General features: G+C 47.0%; 1 protein-coding gene across 1 annotated transcript in view; it reads right to left on the reverse strand.

Moving 5' to 3' along the window:
- Positions 1-1604: 1604 nt before the first annotated feature.
- SLC28A1 (solute carrier family 28 member 1) overlaps positions 1605-26045 on the reverse strand; it is a 62269-nt gene continuing 37828 nt past the window's right edge. Inside the window, 11 exon segments of the mRNA XM_032621680.1 lie at positions 1605-1640; positions 14200-14337; positions 15085-15178; positions 15181-15195; positions 15358-15456; positions 16206-16283; positions 16630-16714; positions 16716-16762; positions 19391-19542; positions 19663-19836; positions 20890-21008. Of these exon segments, the coding sequence (XP_032477571.1) occupies positions 14313-14337; positions 15085-15178; positions 15181-15195; positions 15358-15456; positions 16206-16283; positions 16630-16714; positions 16716-16762; positions 19391-19542; positions 19663-19836; positions 20890-21008 (888 nt within the window). The 3' untranslated portion in view covers positions 1605-1640; positions 14200-14312.

Genomic DNA, 26045 nt, shown 5'->3' on the forward strand with positions numbered 1-26045 from the left:
GCAAGAAGGAGAAGTAGGGCATGAGTGGTATAAAATAGTCAATGATTCATCTTCCATAACGGGGAGTAAAAATACAGCATCTAAAATCAATACTTCAAAAAAAAAAAAAAGCAGTATGAGTACATTATTTAGAAATATGTAGGTAACTACCAGAAGAAGCAACTGAGAGTCTGAAGGAGGGATTCAGGGATGGGGAAAGTGGGGTAGGGAATTGCTGGAATTTCTTTTCTGTTGTTGTTGTTATAAACCTTATGGTACTGTTTGGCATTTTAAATCATGTATAGGGAGTACTCTGGTTTGAATGGAATGAAAAAAGGAAATGAGGGAAGGAGGGAGTAAATAGGGAATTCTCCATGGATCCCAGCCTTGAATCAGGACGGTTGGGGACGATGCCCCTTTATGAAATCCGATTGATGGGAGGGGAAACTAAGGAATTTGAAGGGGCTCCCATTACGGGGAGATTGAACCCTCCTGTAGTGGGATGGTAGATCCTGCCAGGAGAATTTTGTTTTCAGGTCCTGCACTCCTTTAGAGGCGCTGACTTCCTCAAAAGAAGGAGGTGGCTCCCAGCAGCGGCTTCACCCAGGCCCTCCTGGGGTTCTGCTCTCTGCAGCCTTGGAGCCAGGGATCCAGGCTGGGGTGGGGTCATCACAGTCTGGCAGCACCGACCTGTTTTCTCACAGTGCCTTGGGCACCGGCCGGGAGGGAGAAGCCCGTGCACCCACTCCACCTGGTGGAGGAAGGGAGATTGCAGCCCGGAGCCCAGGATTTTTGCAACAGTTTCCCTGCTGGGAAGAACCACTACTTTGCTACTTGGCTGTTACAAACTAGTCCTCAATTTCATCTTCCTCTTAATTCAAACACTCTGTGACCAAACATCTTTGATTCCTACTTTGGAGCTTCTCCAGCTATCCACTGCTGTATAATAAACCCTCCCAAACCTAGTCACACCAAACAACCACTGTCTGTTATGCTCTAGGATTCAGTGAGTCAGGAATTTGGATGGGGTTCCACAGGGTTGGCTTGTCTCTCTGTTCCATGATGTCTGAGGCCTCAGCTGGGAAGATGCAAATGGCTGGGGGCTGGAACCACCTGGAGGCTCCTTCACTCATATCTAGCGTTTTCGGCTGGATGACTTGAAGGCTGGGCTCAGCTGGGATGGCTGGCTTAGTGCCCCCATGTGACCCCTCTTTGTGGGTTGGGCTTCCTCAAAGCATGGTTGTCTCAGAGTATTGAAACCTCTTACCTGTTAGATCAGGGTGCTAGGAGTGGATATCCCAGTGAACAAGGCCAAAGCTGCCTGTCCTTTTATGACCCAGTGCTATGGACTGAACGTTCGTGTCCCTTCGAAGTTCGTTTGTTGAAATCCTGATCCCCAATGTGGTGGTATTTAGATGTGGGGCCTTTGGGAGGTAATTAGGTTTAGATGAGGTCACGAGAGTAGAATCCCATGATGGGTTTAGTGACCTTATAAGAAGACAGATGAGCGACCAGAGCATGCCCCCCACCCCCCCACCCCCCCCCACCCCCCCCCCCCCCCCCCGCCTCAGCCAAGGGAGGACACTGTAAACAAGGAAGAGAGTTCTCACCATACACCAAATCTGCCAGCATCTTGATCTTGGACTTCCCAGCCTCCAGAACTGTGAAAAATAAATGTTTGTTGCTTAAGCCATCCAGTCTGTGGTATTTTGTTATAGCAGCCCAAGCTGACTGAGACACCCAGCCTCCGAAGTCCCCCAGCATTGTTTCCCCCAGACTCTATTGGTCAAAGTGGTCACAAGCCTGCCCAGATGAAAGGAGAGGGGACATAGAGTGGCCTCTGAAAGGGAATTTGCAGCCATCTTTGTAAGCCACCACAGAAGTCCAATACTATTAACCAGAACAGGAATAATTTAAAGTATTTTACACATATATCTGTTCATTGGGTAGATTAATGAGGAAGCCAAAGCATTATGATGGTTAAGAGTCTGGGATTAAAGTCAAACAACTGAGTTCAAAAACTGGCTCAGCCATTGAGCTGCAGGACACCACCTCACTCCTCTACACCTCAGTTCCCTCGCTGGCCAAATGGGGAGAGTAATATCTCCTTCAGAGGTTGTGTTCGTTTTTGTTTTCGAGGATTACACAGGATGGCATATGCAAATAACTTATGTCACAGTAAGCATTCAGAAAATGTTAGTCCCTTTTCTCCAGGTTATTTCAAAAGCTGAATTTCCATTATTTCTATTATCTCAAAGCTTTTAAAAGATGTGCTACCATTGCAAGTCTTTACAGATATATAGAAAAAATAGCTGCCTTTCCTCAGGGGACAACACCCCCATTCTTTGAGGGAATTGTCCAACCCCTTGTCTCCAACCATGCGGTCCAACAGGAGCTGCCATCTTCTGCCTCCTGGGTCACAGTGATAGATCGGGGAGTGGAGCAAAGAGCCAGACTGGACCAATCATTACACCCCCACCTTCCAGGCCTCAGTGATTGCTCTGGAGGAGGGCATATGACCCCGGAGGATCGATCACACTAGAAGATTTGCCCTTTTTTTCCCAACTAGCTGTCAGGGAAGTGAGCTCCCATGTGAATCCATGATTTTCTGATGGCCAGGATCCAGCCTTAGGGAGAAAGCCGGTTCAACAGCAGGAGGTCACTGTGTACACAGGAAGAATCAAATACAAAGAAAAGCAGGGACTGAGAGGTACAGAGAGAGGCCTGGACCCACCCCTGAGTCCCGTTGTCTGGAGCTGTCCCCCTGCAACTTCCTGGTTAGACAGCCCCTCATTTCCTTTTCTCCTAAACTATTTGATTTGTTTTCTGTCATTTACAACCAAAAGAATTCTGAGTAAAATACCACTCTGACTTATATAGTTTTTATTAAAAAGTTAAATTGTTCATAAACTCCAGTACTTTCGCTGCTATAGGGAAACAAATAAATGACTGTGACACACCTCCCAAGTGATAAAGCCCACTGGTGCCTTGAGAGCTGCTGGCTTGAGCTTCCTGCAATTCATTCCAGCTTAGACAGATGAAATTGATTCACTGAGTGATGAAACTTTTCAGTTGGAGGGCCACCTCCTTTCCCATAGGAGCCACCAGATTTTCTCACCTATAGGTTCTGTTCTCACCAGAACCCTGGTCCCTGCCTCGGGCATTTGGCCACACTCTGGCTCAGAGCAGCTGACATTGCAAAACCCAGCTTGCCCCAGGCCCCAACAAAGGAGATTAGAGGAGATTAGAGATATTTGCCCTCAGGGCACTGGGAAGAAAAGATCCCTTGAGAGCTGTGTGCTTTGATACAGTTTATTTCCCCTCTAATTGAGGAGTTGGCTTTGAAAAACAACAGTTCCGGTTAGAATATAAATAAGTGATGTCTCTAAAAGTAGAAAAGAATCTTATTGAGAAACTAACTTTCAGGAGATAAAAGCAATCTTTAGTTTACAAAGTGAGTTTCCCATCCCAACGCTAAACGACTTATCTTTTTTTCTTGGAAAGAAAAACAAAATTTTTGCTTGGGAAAACATGTGTCCTTTGTCAGTTGGAGCTGAATGACAGAAGCAGTCGGTGCAGTAGCTTCCCAAGCCTCATCAGACTCACTCACATTGGTTTAAGCACATGCAGTCACTGGATGCAAAGCGTGTACCGATGTCTGGGAGAGCTGTAGCATTCTGGGTGCCGGTCGGATCCGTCAGTTATTACCTATCTTACTTACAGATGAAAAATGAGTCCCATTTTGGGAATTCCCTGCTGGTCCAGTGGTTAGGACTCAGTGCTTTCACTGCCGGGCCAGGTTTAATCCCTCGTTGGGGAACTAAGATGCCCGCAAGCCACGAGGTGTGGCCAAGAAAAAAAAAAAAAAGAAAAAAGAGCCCCACCTTGAAAAGACAAGGAAGGTAACTGTTACGAGAGAAGTCAGATGGCCGCACAAACTTGTATGAGAATTTAAAATCTCTTCCAAACAGTCCTTGTGAGTTTACCTCTTCCTTGTTCTTTTAAGCTCTATACACAACTTGCAACACTTGGCGGGCAGGAGGGGAGCTGGTTGAGGAGTGGGGAGGAATGCCCTTCTTCTAACTCCATCCTGCTGTTCTCCAAGAGGAGGGAACGCAGGTCTATTTGGTTTGAGTCTACCTTATGGATCAGGCCACGTTTACTAGTGGGCTAGGTCACTGTACAGTCACAGGTTCTGTACAGCTGATTGGCCTCTTTTCGACTGTCTGCTTCCCGAAGCCTGAGGCGCAGAGATGGTATGACCCTACCACGACTCTTTCTTTCTTTCTTTCTTCCTTTCTTTTCTTTCTTTCTTTCTTTTTCTTTCATTCTTTCTCTTCCTTCCTTCCCTCCCTCCTTCCTTCCTTCTTTCTTTCTTCCTTCCATTCTTCCTTCCTTTCTTTCCTTTCTCTCTTCCTTTCTTTCTTCCTTCCTTCCTTCCTTCCTCCTTCCCTCCCTCCCTTCTTCCTTCCTTCCTTCCTTCCTTTCTCTCTCTCTCTCTCTCTCTCTTTCTCGTGCTCTCCTGTCATGAAGCTGAATTGGAAAACTTTACAGTTTGGCCATGTAGCTCTCTCTCCATTTCCTCTCACATGTGTATCAGGACTCTCTCCTTCTTCTCTTCTCTCTTTCTTCTTTTAAGTCTTGGTGGCCAGTGAGTGTTATATTTCAAACTTGGACTTTATTGGTGGGAGTGGTCATTTTTCAGGCTCCAGTGGACTGCACCCACCCCACACTGCCAGAGAACCAGCCAGGGTTGATGGCTGGTTCTCATTCGTTGTTTCCCATTTGTTCATCAAGAACCCCACAGAGCAGCAAACCTGCTCTTTCTACCTGCCTGTCTTGCTCTTCTTGTCCATTGGCAGGGTGTGTGTGACAGACATCCCAAATAATATGTACAAGATAGATAGACATTCTTCTTCACTCACATAAAGTCTGCATTGTCACGGCAGCCTTGCTCTACAAAGACCTCTGGGGCTCAAGCTCCTTCTAACTGGTGAGTGCCCTGTCCCTAGAGTGTTGCCTTTGTCTCCATTGCCTAAGTGGGCTCACCTTCCCATCTGTGCTCCAACTGTCATGGAGCAAAATTATGAAATGTACCAGGGACATGGAGGATGAGTCCCTTCATCTAAGGCAGTGTTCAGCAAACTACAGACTGCACGTAGGCCATGTTTCTGAAAACCCAGTTTTATTAGAACATAGCCACTCTCATTTGTTTAATATTGTCTAATGACTGCTTTCAAACTACAAGGGCAGAGTTGAGTAGTTGCAAAAGATATAATATGGGCCAAAATATTTACTATCTGGCCCTTTAAGAAAAATTTTGCTGGCCCCTTCTCTAAGGGCATGATCTGGAAGCTGCCTGCTGGACTTCTCACACTCCATTGATTAGACCTTAGTCACATGGCCACACCTAGCTGCAAGGAAGACTGAGAAATGTAGTCTTTAAGGTAGGCCACTGGCTCAGTTAGATATGTAGTTATTACTAAAGGGAAAAAGGGGAGAATGACTATTGGAGGACAACCAACCATCTTTCCTATGCTGGGTCATGTGTCCTTCCGTCAGATTTTGGTGCCTGTTATTTTGAAATTCTTGTAAGCCGGGTTCCTGATATTCACTTATAACCATGCTGATTTCTTCTGTCATCTCTGCCTTCCCTTCCTCATTGGGATATTTTACTACAGCAGAACTAGAGTTCCATTCTGACTTTCCACTCAGAGCCATCTTCTTGAATGCCTGTACTTTCAAGTGTGGAATAAGTGCCTGGCTATGTCAGTCCCTCCTTCACTTCCACTCACATAGTCCCTGTTGGCATGGTTACTCCCACCTCACCATTCCACATCTTCGTCAGAACTTGGTCCAAAGCAGCAATTTCCCTCCACATCTGGAATGGAAATCACTTCCCAGGCAAGTTAGGAACTTGTTGTACCCTTGATTGCGGGTAAGTAGGAGTTATAATAGATGTCCCAATAGATGAGGTCCCATCCACACCATTCTTATCCTATCTCTGGTCCCCTTTGCGATCTAGGCCAAGACGTTCTTCCATTCTCTCCATCCATGACAACTCCTCCTGGTGTTTCACTCTCAACACGCAAGCCATCAGCTTTGAGGATTTCTGAAGCAGGCATGTAGCTTCTTAACACTCTTCCTTGCTAATAGGTCTGCCTCTTTTAAATACCTCCCCAAGGCTATATCTAGTCTTTAGTCCCAACACACCAACTTGGTTACACCCATATTTACCACCCTGTGCTCTGGCTTCAACCTTGGATTTGCTCGTGACTCATGAACTGTCTGTATATGAGTACAGAACAACTACAGATCAGATCTGGGGCAATTTTTGAAACTATTATATGCTATGTGAGTAACAACTAAAAGAACTCAGGGTTCCCAGCTCACAGAAAGGAAGACTGGATGGTTGCCATCTTCTAATAGTTGAAGGGGCTGTCTTGTGGAAGAGGAAGTAGAACATTTCCACAAGGTTTCTATAAAATTTGACTATTTTTTAATGCTATTTTATTTTATTATTGTTTTGTTTTTGTTTGTTTGGTTTTTGGCCATACCACACGGCATTCAGGATCTTAATTTCCTGGCCAAGGATTGAACCCATGCCCCCTGCAGTGGAAGCACGGAGTCTTAACCACTGGACCGACAGGGAAGTCCCAAAGTTTGACTTTTTAAAACCAATGAGTGGGCTTCCCTGGTGGTCCAGTGGTTAAGAATCCGCCTGCCAATGCAGGGGACACGGGTTTGAGCCCTGGTCCAGGAAGATCCTACATGCTGCGGAACAACTAAGCCCATGCATCACAACCACTGAGCCTGAGCTCTAGAGCCCACAAGCCACAACTACTGAGTCCACGTGCCACAACTACTGAGCCCACGTGCCACAACTACTGAAGCCCGCGTGCCTAGAGCCTGTGCTCTGCAACAAGAGAAGCCACGACAATGAGAGGTCCGCGCACCACAACGAAGAGTAGCCCCTACTCGCCGCAACTGGAGAAAGCCCGCACACAGCAACAAAGACCCAACACAGCCAAAAATAAAAACAAATAAATAAATTTATATAAATAAATAAAACCAATGAGCAAGTGTTACTTTGGTTAAAAAAAAAAAAAAGACACACACACGAGATTGGACTTGTTCTGAGTATCCCAGAATGGCAAAACTGGGATCAAAAGCGAACCCTTTTTGATGCAAAATCAAAAAGAACCTTCTAAGAAGTGGAGCTGTCCAGTATGAAATGGATTGCACAGAGAGGTAATGAGATTCTTGTTTGGATGGTATTCAAGTAAATGATGATGACCACTTGATTCCAAGCAGAATGGGGAGTTTGACAATGTGGCTCTCCTAGGCAGCATCCTCTTGCTTGCAGAGTAAAAGGAACCTTCTCACATTAGCTCAGGTTAGAGGGGATTCTGGAAAGAATTCAGCTCTCATTGAATCAGAGGAAAAGTTGAGCAACTAGGCTATAGGAAGGGTGGGAATGAGATCAGCTCCAAGCCAGGCCCACTGTGGTAACTCAGCTTTCAGCTCTGTTTCTTTTTCTTTCTTTTTTATTTTTTTTTCAGTTTGAACTCTTTCCCAAGAATCTGAAAGACCATTGGCAAGACTGTAGCTTTGCTTCTCCTGAGTCAGGTATTCAGTACTTGTTCAATCAACGATAGTCATGGGGGTGGAGTCTTGTGATTCAAACATAAAAGCATGATGACAGAGATCATCCATGCAGTGGGTATAAAAATTCTCAGAAAAGTTGGGAGGGGCAAACACCCTCAAAATGATATATAGGGTTCTGTCCAAACTCAGGGCTCACTACTTCTGAGTCAAAAGTAATTTCAAGCAGATGATGTTTTTCATGGGGTTGTAAAGAGGCCAGGACTAATTCATATTCAGCTGAAGGCACATTATTGAAATAAAGTGAGGGGTCAGGAGAGATGAGATCAGCGCCGTGGGAAGAATTGGTGGAAAGGGAGTAAATGTGGCTCATTGATCAACTCACAGACTTGGTGGGCTGCCTACCGGGACGTGCATTGTCTAGGACAGAGCTACATACAGGCTGACTTACAAGTTACAGAGCACTTGTGTCAAGGCAGGGTTTTTTCCCCATGTACTTTTAAAAATATACTTGTAACTTTTAGAATAGTTTTAGATGTACAGAAGGGCTGCATAAATAATACAGAGCTCTTATAAATCCCTCACCCATTTACCATGGTATATTGTCACAGCTAATGGACTGCTATTAATATGTTTTTAACTACACTCCATACTATATTTGGATTTCATTAGTTTTTCCCTAATGTCATTTTTCCATTCCAGGATCACATCCAAGATACCTGTATTCGTTTCTTAGGGCTTCTGGAACAAATTACCACAAATTTGGTAGCTTAAAATAACAGAAATATATTCTCTCCAGAGTTCTGGAGGCCAGAAGTCCTAAGTGTGTAGGCCACACTCCCTCTAAGGGCTCCAAGGGAGAAGCCTTCCTGCCTCTTCCAGCTTCTGGTGTCCCCAGGTGCTCCTTGGCTTGTTACGATGGGGTGGGCTATATCTTGGAGCTGATAATGCTGATCTCTGCCTCCATCTTTATATGGCCTTATTTGTGCATCTCCGTGCCTGTGTGCCTCAAATTTCCCTCTCCTTTCTCTTATAAAGACACCCAGTCATTGAATTTAGGGCTCACAGTAAATCCAGGATAATCTCATCTTGAGATTCTTAACCTAATTACATCTGTAAAACCCTATTGCCAACTAAGGTTACATTCACAGGTACTGGGGGTTTGCACTTGGACATAGCTTTTTTTTTTTTTTTTAACATCTTTATTGGAGTATAATTGCTTTACAATGGTGTGTTAGTTTCTGCTTTATAACAAAGTGAATCAGCTATACATATACATATACCCCCATATCTCCTCCCTCTTGCGTCTCCCTCCCACCCTCCCTATCCCACGCCTCTAGGTGGTCACAAAGCACTGAGCTGATCTCCCTGTGCTATGCGGCTGCTTCCCACTAGCTATCTATTTTACATTTGGTAGTATATATATGTCCATGCCACTCTCTCACTTCGTCCCAGCCTACCCTTCCCCCTCCCTGTGTCCTCAAGTCCATTCTCTATGGACATAGCTTTGGGGGGGACAAAATTCAACCCACTATGATACACATTTTTTAAAATTTATTTTATTTATTTTTGGCTGCATTGGGTCTTCGTTGCTGCGTGTGGGCTTTCCCTAGTTGTGGCGAGCGGGGGCTACTCTTCGTTGGGGTGCGCGGGCTTCTCACTGCAGTGGCTTCTTTTGTTGCGGAGCATGGGCTCTAGAGTGCAGGCTCAGGAGTTACGGCGCATGGGCTTAGTTGCTTCGCGGCATGTGGGATCTTCCTAGACCAGGGCTCGAACCCGTGTTCCCTGCATTGGCAGGTGGATTCTTAACCACTGCGCCACCAGGGCAGCCCTGCAATACACGTTCAGTCATCATGTCTCCTTAGGCTTCTTGGGGTTGTGACAGTTTCTCAAACCTTCCTTGCTTCTAATGACCCTGCCGGTTTTGAGGATTATTGAGGATCAATATTTTGTAGACTGTGTCTCAATTTGTTTGCCTGATGTTTTTCTCATGGTTAGGCTGGGGTTATGGGCTTCAGGGAGGAGGACCACAGAGGTGAATTCCCCTTCTCAACACAACATATCAAGGGTATGTGTTATCAACTGGACTTACCACTGATGAGGTTAACCATGACCACCTGGCTAAGGAAGTGTTTACCAGACTTCTCTACAGCAAAGTTCCTTTCTTGTTCCCCCATTTCCATACTGTACTCTTTGGAAGAAAGTTACTAAGCATAGCACACACTTACGAGATGGGGAGTTATGCTTCACTCCTTGAGTGGGGAGCATTTGCATAAATTATTTGGAATTCTGCTATTGTCCTTGCAATTTTGCATGCATTCTCTCATATGAAAGGCAGGTTTCATAGATTCCAACCAGAGTTCCACGGCCTTTTCCCAATTCCCCTTAGAGAATCTGAAATGCAGGACAAATCATCTGAAGAAACAATTCTCTGAAGAGTTTTCATTAACAGAAAATGCTATAGGACAGAGCTAGTCACAGCATGGACTGGTGTGGTCCACATCTGCTTCTAGATCTATAATAATGTAAATATCGATATTGAAAGTGACATTCAGAAACTGCATAGCAATTTGACAGAGTAATCTTATGTGTGTTGAATGTAACAATAAAGATGCCTTTATTATTATTTTCCCAGTAATTCACTTGTATTGTCCTTTATACAAGTATTGGTCCAGGACGAACTGGGGGGGAAACGGTCTTCAGCACAGAGTGGACCCCACTGGGTGTGGCCTAACACAGTCTCTGGTGTTCTGGGCTGCTCCCTTCTCCACACCCGCTCTGCATGTACCCCTCACTCCCAGACATCAGAGTGAAGCCCGGACCCACCAATGGGCTCCTGTCTGGGCCTCTTCCCACTGAGCTTATGACAGTGACCTTCCCTACAGGGCATACTATTCTTACCTCCCCCCGTCCCCCCGGCAGGACAGCCCTTCTGCGGTGCCCCCAGGGGCAGCATCTCTGGCTGCTCTGAGCCTGTCTGTGGTCAGCTCCGTGGGCAGCCACAGCCAGCCCTGCCTGGGAAAGAGCCAGCCCTGCTCTCACCATGCTCTGGGCATCCAGCCCTTTCCATGAGTGAAGCCCTTTCAATTCCTTTTGCTCATGGTCAGGCACATGCAGGGGGCAGCAGAGGGCAGCAGGAGGGGGACAGGAGTCTCCAATCCAGAAAGGGCTTCCAATGTAGACTTTTACTAATCTCTCCAAATGAGGTCATTCATATAGTCATGTGACTGAAAGGAGTCCATGACCAGGCCATCCCGCCAGGGCTTAATTTAAAATGATAAATACAGATGGCCGACAGGCACATGAAAAGATGCTCAACATCACTAATTATTAGAGAAATGTAAATCAGAACTACAATGAAGTACCACCACACACGGGTCAGAATGGCCATCATTAAAAAGTCTACAAACAGGCTTCCCTGGGGGCGCAGTGTTTAAGAATCTGCCTGCCAATGCAGGGGACACGGGTTTGAGCCCTGGTCTGGGAAGATCCCACATGCCGCGGAGCAACTAAGCCCATGCGCCACAACTACTGAGACTGTGCTCTAGAGCCTGTGAGCCACAACTACTGAGCCCGCGTGCCACAACTACTGAAGCCCGTACACCTAGAGCCTGTGCTCCACGACAAGAGAAGCCACCGCAATGAGAAGCCCATGCACCGCAATGAAGAGTAGCCCCCGCTCACCACAACTAGAGAAAGCCCGCATGCAGCAGCGAAGACCCAACACAGCCAAAAATAAAAATAAAGTAAAATAAAATAAATAAATTTATTTTTTTTAAAAAGTCTACAAAAAGCAAATTCTGGAAAGGGTGTGGAGAAAAGGGAACCTTCTTACACTGTTGGTGGGGATGTAAATTGGTGGAACCACTATGGAGAACAGTATGGAGGTTCCTCAAAAAAACTAAAAATAGAGCTACCATATGATCCTGCAATTCTACTCCTGGGCATAAACCCAGATAAAACTATAATTCGAAAAGATACATGTACCCCTATGTTCACTGCACTATTTACAATAGCCACACATGGAAACAACCTAAATGTCCATCAACAGATGAATGGATAAAGAAGAGGTGGCATATATATACAATGGAATACTATTCAGCCATAAAATATAAAGAAATAATGCCATTCGCAGCAACATGGATGGACCTAGAGATTATCATAGTGAGTGAAGTCAGAAAGTAAAACAAAAAGTACGTCACAAATACCATGATATCACCTATATGTGGAATCTAAAATATGACACAAATGAACTTATTTATGAAACAGAAACAGACTCACAGACATAGAAAACAAGGCAGAGGAGGAGTAGGGGAGGGATGGATTGGGAGTTTGGGATTAGCAGATGCAAACTATTATATATATGTGTAGAGCTGAATCACTGCTGTACACCAGAAACTAACACAACATTGTAAATCAACTATACTTCAATAAAATAAATTTTTAAAAAATGATGAATATATCTTTTATGTTGATGGCTATTACACTAAATATAGAAGAACACAGAATCTACGTATTTTAAGAAAACTAATTTATGTAAAAACACGCAGTCACATTCAAATATTTGATATATCCCTGGTGGTCTAGTGACAAGGATTTGGCACTTTCAAATGTGAAATAAAAATATTCAAATATGAATAAAAATGGCTTTTTAAATTATTGAACTGGGCTTTAGTTGAAAAAAAAATCTTTTCATTATCTAGTGGATAACCTGATACTACAGTGTATTCTGTGCTAATATATACGACAGTTTAAATGGCAACTTGTATAATCCTATTCTGGCATTATTTTCACTAAGAGCCTCAACAAATCCATTGACCAGGCCACATATGGGTGCCCCACAAGCCCTGGGGGACACGGGTTTGTGCCCCGTTCCAGGAGGATCCCACATGTCGCGGAGCGGCTGGGCCCGTGAGCCATGGCCGCTGAGCCTGCGCGTCTGGAGCCTGTGCTCCACAACGGGAGAGGCCACAACAGTGAGAGGCCCACGTACCACAAAAAAAAAAAAAGAAACACCAAGAGAGCTGCTTTCTCTCTTTGCCATATAAAAGGACACAGTGAGAGGGTGGCCTTCTGTAAGCCAGGAAGAGAGACCTCACCAGAAACCGACCATGCTGGCACCCTAATCTTGGACTTCCAGCCTCCAAAACTGTGACAAAATAAATTTCTGTTGTTTAAGCTGCCCAGTCTGTGGTACTTTGTTATGGTGGCCCAAGCCAAGTAATAAAGTAGGTACTCAATATATATCCCTTGATTGAATAAATAAACAATACATAAACCCGGAGTGGACAAACCACTTACACAGGATTCATTCTTTGCAAGAGTCCCTCTTTGCTACCCCCTTTGATTTCTAGTCTTTGACAAAAACCTTAGACCTTCACAGGCCAGCGAGACAAAATCAATGGCAGTTTGGGTTTTTTGGGTCTGTTTCTTAGCACAAGAGTGGCAAATAGTGTGCCACCTAGAAAAGGCACCTAGAATTACTTGAAGGTGGGCTCATCCAGCACTGAGCTGATATGGATTCTGAAGCCCCTTCTGGATTCAGTGCAAGGAGTCCTGTGATTGATTAGCAATGCCTGTCACGGCTGTGGGTGGGGTGAGTGGAGGCATCTGGGCCAATCCTGACTCAGAAGCTGCAAGGCAAGAGCCTAGCCATGGGGTATGGGAGTCAGGCCAAGACTCTGCTGTGCAGAGCTAAGGGCAAGGACTCGGGCCCTGAGGAAGGGACCCAGGGCTAGCCTGTGGGGGTCACAAGGAGCAAGACCAGTGCCCAGTAGAGCCCAAATCCTTGACCGAGCAGGGTAACTGCTGACCAGGCTCCATATTCCCTCTGCCTCAGGCCCCAGCTGGGAAGCATTATCCAACAGAGGTGGGTGAGGGAACAGGGGCCCTGTGGCCTCAGGGACAGGTGCACTGCAGTTCACCGCAGCCAAAGCTGCTGGGGAAATGAGGATAGAGGTGGTAGGAGCATAGGGCAGGATGTGCTGGGTGACAGGAACTCCAGAAACAAAGGCTTACAGGCAGGGAAAACACATCAGATGCCTGACCTACTGGAGCAGAGGGATTGGGCTGGGGAGAAAAGGCAAGCAGAGGGGGTCAGAGCAAGTCACACAACCGAGCTCCTTGAACGTTAGCAGCCTAGCAGAGAGATGAAACACCCCAGCTTGTGGAACTGGATGGCGGGGATTCTGCCTCTTCCTCTTCCCAGTTGTGCCACTTTAGGCAAGTTACTTAACCTCTCTGGGACTCTGGTTCCTCAACTGGGGATAATAATAGTATCTGACTCACAGGGTTGTTGTAGGGACTGAGTTACAAAGTATGAAGCACTGAGAACAGTGCACTGACACACAGTGCTCTGTTACATTTGCAAGTGTTACAGTTATGTAGAGTAAAGCAGTCTGAACATTAACCAATATTTCCCCAGTTGTTTTCCATGGAATCCTCAACTAAGAGATACTTCTATCAACAAGATTTTTATAGCCAAATTGGAAAAATGTCTCCTATTATACCCACGTCAAACGGATGAGTCCACAGTAAACAAACAAACAATAAACCCCTAACTTTCTTTAGCTTAGTGTTTCCCAAACGCAGTGGATCATGGAAACTTCTGCATACCTTGTGGGACAGTGTTCCACAGGACACCAGTGTGGGACGTGCTACGGAGGAAGGCCGTGGGGAGTCTCTGGACGTAGAGGAAGGGGTCTCCAGGAGAAGCTGCCTGGCAGGGGCTAAACCACAGCAAGATTCCAGCACCTAGAGAGGAGGGGGAAGGAATCAGCTGAAATGCCAGGGCTGAGGGCCCTGGAGCAGAAGGGAAGGGTAAATGGGGGAGACCCAGGGCAGAGGGTATAGGGAAGAGCAGGGAGCTGTTTGGTTATAGAGAGGAGAGAAGAGGCAGAGGTGACCCTGAGAATTCACACTTGGGGAGGTAGGAAATGGGAGAGCAGAAAGGTGGTGACGAGTGGGGGGGCAACCCTCATTTACTTATGTATTCACTCTGCCCACTCACCCTGTCACCCTTCCCAATTTATGACTGAGGTGGGTCTAAGCCCTGCGGCTTCCCCAAGGGGGTGGGCCTGGAGAGAGAGAGATGGGGACAGCTGCTTCCTGGGGAAGAAGAGACTCCAGAAGGCATAGAGATGTTCTGTCCCCGCTATGCACAGATCGTGTGATTATAAAATCAACAGCAGTTGTCCAGGGCCTCTAGGGTGAACTCCGGGTCGGTGCTGAAAAGAAGCAAAGGCTGCAGTCTGAGCTCTAGGCCTGGCTCTGCTAGCCACTAAAGGCTGTGCAACTTTGGGGAAGTTGCTCCATGTCTCTGGTCCAAACTTCATCTCTAAGTTTGGTCCTCAAGCCCCACTTCTTCCTCCCTTGGTCACATCAGCCACAGCCATGACATTTCTATCCCTTGCCCTGGTGCCAAAGGCCTCCACCGGGAAATTGGGCCTCCTGCACCCCATCACTGTCAGGGTCCCTCCGCCCCACGGCCCAGGTTCTCACCTCTGGAAGGCCTGGCGGCAGCACTGGTACACCTCAAAACTGCTGCTGCTGAGGGTCGTGTTCAGGAAGGACACACAGTCGACCTCAGCCCCCCGGGCATGTACAGGATCCCTGTGCAGGGAAAGCAGCTGGTGGGCAGGGCCCAGCCCCTCACTACCCTCCAACCTCACCCAAGGACTTCCAGAGAGGCCAGAGCCCCAGTGCCTGGCCCTGGACCAGGGCCAGCTGGAGAATCAGGGCTCTGAGTCCTGAGCCCACCAGGCCTGCACTCACCTGCCACGCAGGCATTCACCAGAGACACACAGGCCCCCGTGCAGAGCACCCGGAGCATGATCTGGGAGAAGTTGCTCTTCTGCTGGGGGGCCATGGAGGCTGCAAGAGGACAGGAGTGCTCAGGGCCAGGACTCAGCATGCCCCTCTGCCTATATCTGTGCCTCCAGCTGCATCTGCTGACACCCCTTTCTCTTCTGGGTGGCCAGAGGGACAGACGCTGTCCTTCTGATGCTTTTGAGCTTGGGAGTCCTCCATGGCCTGAGTCGGGCCCCTAGGTAACACTCCACACCGCCCCCCACCCCACATGCCATCAGTGGCAACTGTAGGAAGAGAACGTGAGTTTGGAGTCAGGCAGACCTGGGATTAAACACAGGTTCAGCCACTTATTAGCTGAGTGACTTGGGCCATCATTCACTTTTGCAAGACTCAGCAAAACAGGATGGTTACACTACCAGGCAGGGAACTGCAGGGGGTGGAAATGGTTTTTGTAAAGAGCTGAGAGCTGTGCAGAGCCTTCTCCCCTAGGACCCTCCAGGCCTGCCTGTCCCTTGCGGGTACGGGAACTAAAGCCTCAGAGGGCAGGTCACCACCACACCTCCCGACCCTCCCCAGAGCCCTGAGCCAGGCTTGGCCTACAAGGCCAAGGTGCTAACCTCCTGGGCTACCCCAGCAGCAGAGAAATCATGAAATGCCAGGGCTGGGAGGAAGCTCCATGGCCGCCTTGTTCAGGCTCTGCCTTAGACTAATGGGAGAACTGAGACCTACAGATCCCCAAGAAATATCTCAGAGCCAGGACTAGTGTCCATCCCCGACTCTCCAGGATACCGAGAGGCCCCTATAGGACTCACTCAGGCCTCCCAGCATGATCCCAATGGTGCTGAAGTTGGCAAATCCACAGAGGGCAAACGTCGTATTTCTGCTCTGACCTGAGAAGACAGAAGATGAGCGGGGAAGGGCTTCCCTCAGATGGGACGGGAGTTTGCTCAAACCACCCCGTACCCTGGCCTTAATTTCACCCACTGCCTATGTGCCTTTGACCTTTGAAGCACTCGGTGCCGCCCTTTCCCAGCCATGCACACCTACCTCTAAGTCAACTCAAGCTGCACAACCTCACAAACACAGCCCCCTCCTCATCTGCCCTTGAATCTCCTTAATTACCAGCCTTTCTGGGTATGATTCAGGCTGGCCCAGTCCTCTCACTTTGGCCCTACTAAGCTCTGTACCCAGGAGCAGTGGGTGAACGGCCCTTCCCGACATGCTGCAGCCCCGTACCTTTGTTTACGGAGAATGCGCTCAGGCTGAGGTCCTTTGAGGTGCTGTCATGCCCAAAGAGCAGGATGGTGGCCCAGTGAAGAGAGGGAGGGATTCGGAGCCCAGTCGGCTTGGGTTCCAGGCTTGTCACGGCCTATTTCAGGTTGAGCAAGTCGATAGCCTCCTAAGTTTTAGTTTCTCCATCAGGAATGTGGGAGTAATAGTAGCTGCCTGGAAAGACTGTCATAAAGATCATCTAATGTACAGGAAGTACCAGGCACAGCGGAGGGATTTAAGCAAGGTAATTCTCCTTCCCTTTTGCTCTGAATGGTTGTGTAATTTCTTAGAAGTGTTAAGAGCCAAAATGGAACAATTTGGAAAAAAAGATTGGCTTAGACCCATACCTCACACCATATAAAAAATTAATTCTAAATCACTGAAGCAGATTAATATTTTAAACATCAAATAGGAAATATAGAATAATTATTATTGTTACAAAATAATATTATTACTCTCATTTTGGAGAGGAGCAAACTGAGGCTCACAGAAGTGACTGAGGAAGTTCACACAGCAAAAATGCAGCTGTGTCAGAATTTGAACTCAGTTTTGTCTGACTCCAAAGCTCATGATTTTAACTACTTCACCATATTGTTTCAGGAATTTAACCCTTGCCAGATTTTTGGAATGGAGATAACTTTCTAAATTTAGATATTACAGAAGAAATGCAAAGATTTGGTGTAAATTTTGTGTTTAAAAAAGTCCCTGAATACAGAATGAAGGGGAGAAAAAAAGACAAGGAAAAATATATGCAGAAAATGTAACAGAAAAGGGTTAATATCTTTGTAACACACAGAGTTTATACAAATTGATGAAAAAAAAATTAAGGTACCTGCATTCTGCTTACTCACCTACAATCACCCTCCCAAGCCGCTCAAGTAATCTTAAAATGTCAAAAGTCAAATCTTCAGTAACTTCCTACTGCTCCTCGGCCTGTGTCACTCTCTTTTACAATTACCACCTCTTCTAACCTCACTGCTCTCCTCTCAGTTCTCCAAACAAGTGATTTTCAACCTCAAGGCCTTTGCATGTGCCTCTTTCTTTGCCTGGAATGCTCTTCCCAATTTCTCCTGGCCCCTCCTCCTCCCTGCAAGTCTTGGCCTAATAACCACATCTCAGGGAGGCCTTTTCTGACCAGCCCAGTCAAGGAAGACCCCCTCCCTGTTTCCTCTTATTGTTTCCATCAGAGAACTTACCACAAATTGTGGTTTTAAGATATTTTATTCCTTTGCTTTCTTGCGTTTTGCTCGTGTCTTTCACTAGGTGTAAGTTCCATGTCACCAAGGACCATGTCTGTCGAATTCCCCTTTTTATCCCTGGTACCCAGCAGAGGGCCTGGCACTTCAGAGGTCTCAACAAATACTTGCCGAAGGAATGAAGTTCATTTAAAAAAGATCCCGAAGGCACATACCACCCACTATCTCTAGAGAAGGGAGTGATACTGGAGCTGAAAATGAGGAGTGAGGGGAAACCTGGGCTTTTTACTCCATACAAACTTTTTTTTTTTAAACTAAAGAGTACATTCCTTTATGATTAAAAAAATAATTTAAAAGGCAAGAAAAAATTTTTTTATTAAAAGTTCCTAGTAACCCAGTAACAAATGAAAACAATGAACTATTATTTGTCCCTTGACGTATCAAAACTTTTTTTTAAGAGGCTACTCAGCCCTGTTCAGTGTGTGGTAAAATCAATGCTCACAGGCACAGCTGGGGTGGTTTCAGTTGTTACAACCCCTTGGGAAAGATACTGGCAGCAACCACACGAGGATCCGTGCCATGTGATTCAGTCATCCCACATCTGGGAAAGCTCCTGAGGAAATGCTCGGAGAGGAGGGAGAAGTCCTGTGCAAAAAGCTATTCATTTCAGCGTTGTGTATAGTAGCCAAATAATGGAATTATATATTATATTGTTATATTTATTATAATATAATTAATTATAATTATATTATATATTATAATAGCTGTAATTTTGGGATGATAAGATGATGGGTAATTTTGTCATTCTCAATCATGTTACATACAGCTGTTATTATTTTAGAGAGTTTCATTTTAGACAGCTTTTATAGTTTTTTTCTTTTTTTTAATGTCTTAACAGGGACTTCCCTGGTGGTCCAGTGGCTAAGACTCCACACTCCCAATGCAGGGGGCCCAGTTTGATCCCTGGTCCGGGAACTAGATCCCACATGCCTCAACTAAGACTTTGCATGCTAATTCGCATGCCGCAACTAAAAGATCCCACATGCTGCAACTAAAGAAAAAGATCCCGCGTGCTGCAACTAAATAAATAAATAGATAGATAGATAAACAAATAAGTCTTAACAGAAGAAACCAACCCCTGAACTGAATCCAATATATTGAAGATGAATGGGGTGGTGAGGTCTCCCCGTTTTACTCTCTTAGCTCATTAGATGCTCCCATCCATTCCTTCGGGGTAGGTGTGGCAGGTTCTACACTTGTTTTCCAACAGAAGAGGCAAGGTGCAGCGGCTGGCCCAGCGCCGCACAGGATGGTGGCCTGTCTACAGCTGGAGCTCAGATACCTCCAACGGGGCTCTTTCTCAACCTCAGCCTCCTAAGAGGCCTTGAGAAAGATGGCCTCTGAAGCTGTCTTGTTGCCCAGGGCAACGGGATGTGGGAGGTTGAGCAGCCCCTCAGTGTGTCTCAGCCGGGCCCACAGGGGAGCCACTGCATCACGCCCTGCCCCAGGGAGGGGACAGGGACACTCACAGAGATCCACTGCTTCCTGGAACCGGCCCACTCCTCGGCGCCCGTTGTTCAGAAACAGCTTCACTCCCAGCAGCTCAGCCACCACCGGGCAGCCCTCCCAGGCCACTCCCATCAAGAAGGCCACTGACCACAGGATGTAGGAGCAGATGAGCCTAGGCATGAGGCAAGAGGAGTGGCTGGGACTGGGGTTGGTCTGGGATCTGTGGGTGTCCACCCACCATCACCCACCGACCAGGACCACCACCTCCACAGGCTGCGTGGGTGGCTGGAACTGTACCTGGAAGCTGAGCCCCTGGACATCCATCACGTCTCCCAGCCAGGAGAGGGCAGCATTGATGAAGGCCAGCACAGCCAGGAAAGCAATCAGGTTGGCTGCGACGTTGGTCACGACCCTCACGGACATGGCAGCCCCACTGCTAGCTGCTTCTAAGAGGTTTTGAGCATCTCTGTTGATGGGATCAAGAGTCATCATTATTGGCCTATCTCCACAAACAGCAGGGCTCCCCACCCTACAGCTCAAAGAGGAACCTTGGACAGAGCATTTCAGAGCCAGTGGTCCTTGTTTTCCCTCTGAGGCCAGAGAGAGAAAGAGGCTGGCCCAAGCACTAGGATAAGACCCAGACTCCTAGCACAGATGCTGTCCGAGACAGAAACCACTAGCCACGTGTGACTTTTGAGCACTTGAAAGGAGGCTGATCTGAATTGAAATGTGTTGCAAATATACACACCAGATTTCAGAGACTGAGTCAAAAAGAAAGAATATGAAATACCTTATTAATAATTTTTATATTGATTACTTGTTAAAATGACAATACTTAGGATATATTTAGTTAAATAAAACATTTTATTAAAATCACCTGCTTCGTTTTTACTTTTTAAAAGATGACTACTAGAAGATTTTAATTATAGATGTGACTCATATTTCTCTAGGGCAGTTCTGCTCTAGACCCTCAGGAAGTTGTGCAGTTGGGGATGCCCGTTGTATCCACAAGTACATTTGTCAAAAGTCGTGTCTTTCAACATTTTTTAAGAATTCAATGTTACACAAAGGTTGCTAAGACTATGATAAAGAGATGTTAGGAGGTGAGAGAAATCAAGGAGAGTGCTCAACACGTCAATGCGATTGACACTGGGGATCAGACCTCAAGGCATGTAGAGAAAGTGGTGTGGAACCTTTTAACGATGCTCCTCAACACACACACACACACACACACACACACACCAGGCACATCCCCAAGAACCAGGTCACTTGCCCATGCCTTGACTAGTCCATGTTTCCTGCTGGTCAGAGACTGGAAAATAAGAAGCAAGAACTGGAGTCTATATCTTCACAAGTGAAGCTGCGACCAGGGCAGTGAGAGAGAGAGGAAGTGGGCTGCGTTTGGTGAAAGACAGAGATGGGCAGAGAAAATAGGACCTGCTGCCGCCCCCACCTCTGCTCCTGTCTCTGCCCCTCCCCCCCCCACTCCCCTCTCTGCAGACCCTCCTGCTGTGCTCACCTGTAGGTCAGTTTCACTCCTTCCTCACCCCTGAACTTGGACTCCTCCATCTCCGTGTAGAGGGCTAAGGCACAAGGGGCAGCCTTCACAGAGGCAGCAATTAAGGAGGCAGCATCGATCTGCAAGAGTGAGAATGAGGGTTATAAAGAGATGTCAGGAAATGTGGAGGTCAAGAAGTGTGGCCCAGGGCAGCAGGGGGACATGGTACTCTACCCTGCTGGTATATCACCATCATCGGTACTGCTGTCACTGTCACTGATAATAGTAGTACATTTTATGTGTAGAGGGTTACAGGCTGTATGCCCAGAACCTTCTATTCCCACACTTCCCCCAGGACTTCAGGAAGTTAGGCAGGGCAAGTACTGTTATCTCACTTGACAGGCAAGGAAACTGAGGCCCCAAAGGGTTAAATATGACTTGCCCAAAATAAAGGAAGGGAAGGAATTAGACCCGTTGTGTCTTTCGGCTCCAAGTTCAAGGTTCTTCCTCCCATTCTAGGCTGTCTCTCTTTGACCACTGATCTGAGGGCTGGTTCATCATTGGCTGAGGGGTTTGTGATGGTTTCAGACAAAGCTCACAGAACCTGAGAGTTGGAATGGATCCAAGATGTGACCTAACTTGACCTCATAGTAAAGGAAAGCCTTCCCTCTAGAGGATCCTTCCTGTCACTTACTGTGGCAGGGAACTCACCACCTCAAGGCAGCCCATCACCTCTACTCCTGTGGTCAGAGAGCTGTTTCTAAGGAAATCTGCCCCTACAACATACAACACCCACCCTTTGACCCTGGGTCGGTCTCCTGGAGCCACGCTATAGAAGCCCTCACAGCAAGATGATGGAGCTGCCAGACCCCCGGGATTCTCCCTTCCGGAATTTTCATCCTCACTGTGGTCCCAAACCCTCTGCTTCCCTGTTCTCTTCACAGAGATGGAACACTTTTTCACCACTGTGTTATTTACCAAATGGGAGAATTAGAACCAACCCAAACATCTGACAATGGGGGGATGGCTATGCATTGTCAAGCTGCCATCAAAAACAATGGTTACCAAGGCTTCACAATACTGTGGAGAAATGCCTGCATACTTGCATATAGAGCATACCCACAATGATAGGGAAAAAAACAAACTCCACAACTATGCATAAAAAGAAGATCAGAAAGAAATACACTGAAATGTCAACCAGTTGTCTGTCCCTGGCTAGCGGGGCCAGAGTGATTTTCTTTTCTTTCAGCTTTTCTGTATATCTCTAAACGTCCACATGATATATATTGTCTTTATAAGCAGAAAAGTAAAATAGACTTCTTCTTAAAGTTTGTAATAAATCAACTGCAGTTTTAAATTTTTAAATAAAAAAGGAACAAAAGGAGGGGAGGTAAGTTTAAGCTACATGTTCAGGCGAATAAAGCAGACGGCCAAAGAAGCCCATGGAAGTACCAGGAACTACTGATGAGGAACCAGGCCTCAGAGACCCTCTGAGGCTCTGAAAGCCTTGTAATATCCTCCTCCTTCTTCTTTTAAAGCCCCTTTGTTTCCTTTCAGCGGCAAGCAGAAACCACTTAAGATGTGTACCAGCTCCAGCACCCACCTCCCACGCGCCCCCATCACAGCCACTGGGTGTGCAGGCCTTGCTCCTCATGGAAATAGCCAGCCTCAGGCAGGTGTCCTCTCTGGACTTTCCAGGCCAAGCTTTGGGACTTTGCTGGCCTCCTCCTCAGCCGCCCAGCTCCAGCGGGCACAATACCACATCTGGAATCTTGGGATTTTCTCCTCCACCAGCCAGGACCCTCCCCTTGGAGGATCCTCCAGCTTGGAGGCCACATCTGGTTTGTCAACTCGAGTCTCAGTGGGGAGCACATCTTGCACATTCATGGACACTGTCCTTTGAATGGGCCAGTCGTGGCCACTGCCTCAAATGCCCCAGGCAGTCATTTCCTTCTCATCTTGGAAAGGGCTGAGTCCTGCACTGGCAGGGCTCCCGGGGGCACTGGGTCAGCCCACACACGGCCTCTCTGCTGCCAGTTATGCCTCAGGGCCATGACATTCCCCAGCGCTGCCTCCAGACACCAGGTCAGGAATGCCTTCTGTCCCAGCATGACAGGGCCCACTCCTGCCCAAGGCCCTCCTTCCTCTACCTAAAGGTGTCCTATGTGAAGAGGGATAGAGGGTAGGAGCCATCCATCTGAACTTTCAAAAAGGTCTTTACTGAGAAAAGAAATAAATCCAGACACTCCAAAGCATAAAATGGGCCAGTTTTAGAAGGCTGGACTTCTGACCCTAATATGTCAGAGAAAGAACAACCACTTTTTCAACACCACGTCAGGTGTTTTTTTGTTTTAAAGATTTTTTTTGATGTGGACCGTTTTTAAAGTCTTTATTGAATTTGTTACAATATTGCTTCTGTTTTATGTTTTGGTTTTTTGGCCGTGATGCATGTGGGATCTTAGCTCCCAGACCAGGGATCGAACTCTCACCCCCTGCATTGGAAGGCAAAGTCGTAACAACTGGACCACCAGGGAAGTCCCTTGCCAGGTGTTTTCTGTTTATTATGGCATTTAATTCTTAGACTGCTGTGAGGTGGGCAGTAATTCCACCCATTTTACAGGTGTAGAAACTAAGCATGTGGTTGACTCCTACTTGGCCCTGCTTGGGCCTCCCAGACCCTGTCCCAGGGGCTCCCACTCTTGCACAATTGATTGAGAAACATCAGTGGCCATCCCCGCAACCCATCCTGTGTTCACAGCCCAAGGCACACATCTGGATCTCTACTCACAATGATCCCGAGCCACAGGGGTGGGTAGGGAGACCAGTTTCTGGGGTTTTAGCAGAGAGAGCTCGTGCCTACCTTAGAGTTTTTGGGAAACACACTGAAAAGGGACATGTATGTGGAGGTCACAGTGAAAGGATTCAGTCAAGCAACACTTGGGACCTCAGACCAGGGAGAAGGTCTAGACCAGTGTCATCTGATACAAATATAGCACAGCTGTGATTTAAGTTTTCTAGGAGCCAATTAAAAAAGTAAAAAGAAACAGATGAAATTAATTTCATTAATGTATTTAATTTAACCCAATATACCTAACATCATTTTCTACCCTTGTAATCAATGTAAAACTTATCAATAAAATATATTAATTGATTTTTCCATACTAAGTTTCACAGCAGATCTCATTTCAGACCGACCACATTTCAAGGGCTTAATAGCCACTTAATAGCTAGTGGCTGCTGTGTTGGACAGCACAGGTCTAGAAATATCCAAATTTTAGCAATAGGAGGGGTGCAGGGAAGAGCCAGCCAGAAGCTGAGCATCAAAGAGAAAGGAGGAGAGAGAAAGGGGGGATTCTCTTTGGAATTCAGGGTCTAAGGGCAGAGCCCAAGATACAGTGAGGAACTGCCTGGAAGAGGGCATGAAAGGAGAGAGATGGGAAAGGAGAGGGTGGGAAGGGCTGTGGGAGGAAGCCCGGGGGCTGCTGTAGTGGCGGCCAAGAGCCAGGCGGGGGCAGAAGAGAGCTTCTCTGTGACCAGCCTGGAGGCTGATCCAGACACGGAGGGAAGGAAGGTGGACTAGGTGCCTTTCACCAGGCCAGCTATGGTGGTAGCCTGGGGCTTCCGTACCAGAGGCTGTGGATGGAGACCCGCGACCACTAGGCTGATCCTGGTGTCCTCTGCACATTCTGTAGAGCTAAAGGGAAGTGGGTACCAGGCCCCTTCAGTGGAAAGGCCCGCCTGCCTGGGGCTGCGCCTGGACTCTGGCCTAGGACAGGGAAGGAAAGGAGGCCGAGCTGTAAGGCGATTGTGGAAAAGGGAGAGAGTTCTTCCAGTACTTTAGTCTTAAGTAATGGCAACGACGCTTATGCGATAGAAAGAATACCATTCTTTTAACTGGCTTGTGGGACCCAAAGCAAGGTTAAGACATTTAAAGGCTCTAAGTACCAAAGATAGCAGGGCAACCCCTCCCCCAATACACCACCATGAAAAAAGTTTCAGGAACAAAGTTTCAAGTTTTCATTTTTGCAATATCAAATTCCTTCCAAAATCAATTGGTGGTGAGGTATGGGGGAGGGGTGTGGCATGCATCAGCTCTGATGGGCCCTTCCTAGGCCTTGGTGAGAAAAGGTGCAAACCAGATGACCTCTAAAATTCTAGGTGGAGGGTGCTGGGTGGAGAAGACAAAGCCTCAGAGTGCAAGGGGCCTTCTTGAAAAGTCACGAGGCAGCAGCCATCCTGCCCAGACAGCTCTGTGGGTATGCGGAGCTGAGCCTCCTGGTGTGGCCCAGGTGTCCCGAGGGAAGGAGGGACTGAGGGGCAGGTTAGCTCATCCCCTTGGCCATCCTCAAACACAGAGATGAGAAAGACAGGTGGAATTTGAGAACAATACTGGTCATTCTTTCATCCCCCGACTCATTCACACACAGCATCAGGAGAGCCTGGGCCCTGGGAGAGGCAGGCTGCCCTTCTCCAAACCAGCACACAGAGGCCCACCTCACCCTAGGGGCTGTGACCATGCATTGCACGGATGAACTTACCCAGCTCATTCCCTTACTGCTCTACATTTATGTTTCTTGGGTTGTTAGCTATTACAAATAATGTTGGAATTTTGCATCTTTTGACCACTTGTGAAAATATTTCTGTATCATAATATTCCTAACTAGATCAAAGAGGAGTATTTTTAAATTGACTGATAGGTGTTTTCCAAAAAGGTTAGAGCAAATTGCACTCGCATAAAGAGTATGTGGGGCTTCCCTGGTGGCACAGTGGTTAAGAATCTGCCTGCCAATGCAGGGGACACGGGTTCGAGGCCTGGTCCGGGAAGATCCCACATGCCGCGGAACTAAGCCCGTGCGCCGCAGCTACTGAGCCTGCGCTCTAGAGCCCACAAGCCACAACTACTGATCCCGAGTGCCACAACTACTGAAGCCCGTGTACCTAGAGCCCGTGCTCTGCAACAAGAGAAGCCACTGTAATGAGAAGCCCGCGCACTGCAATGAAGAGTAGCCCCGGCTCGCCGCAACCGGAGAAAAGCCTGCGCACAGTAACAAAGACCCAACGCAGCCAAAAAAAAAAAAAAAAAAGAGTATATGAATGCCCCTCAGCCTTGCCGTTTAGAGGCATGTAAAATTTTGCATATCCTTGAGAAGAAACATAAGTTATTATTGTTTTAATTT

Source organism: Phocoena sinus, chromosome 2 (assembly GCF_008692025.1).
Source record: "Phocoena sinus isolate mPhoSin1 chromosome 2, mPhoSin1.pri, whole genome shotgun sequence".
NCBI classification, from domain to species: Eukaryota; Metazoa; Chordata; class Mammalia; order Artiodactyla; family Phocoenidae; genus Phocoena; species Phocoena sinus.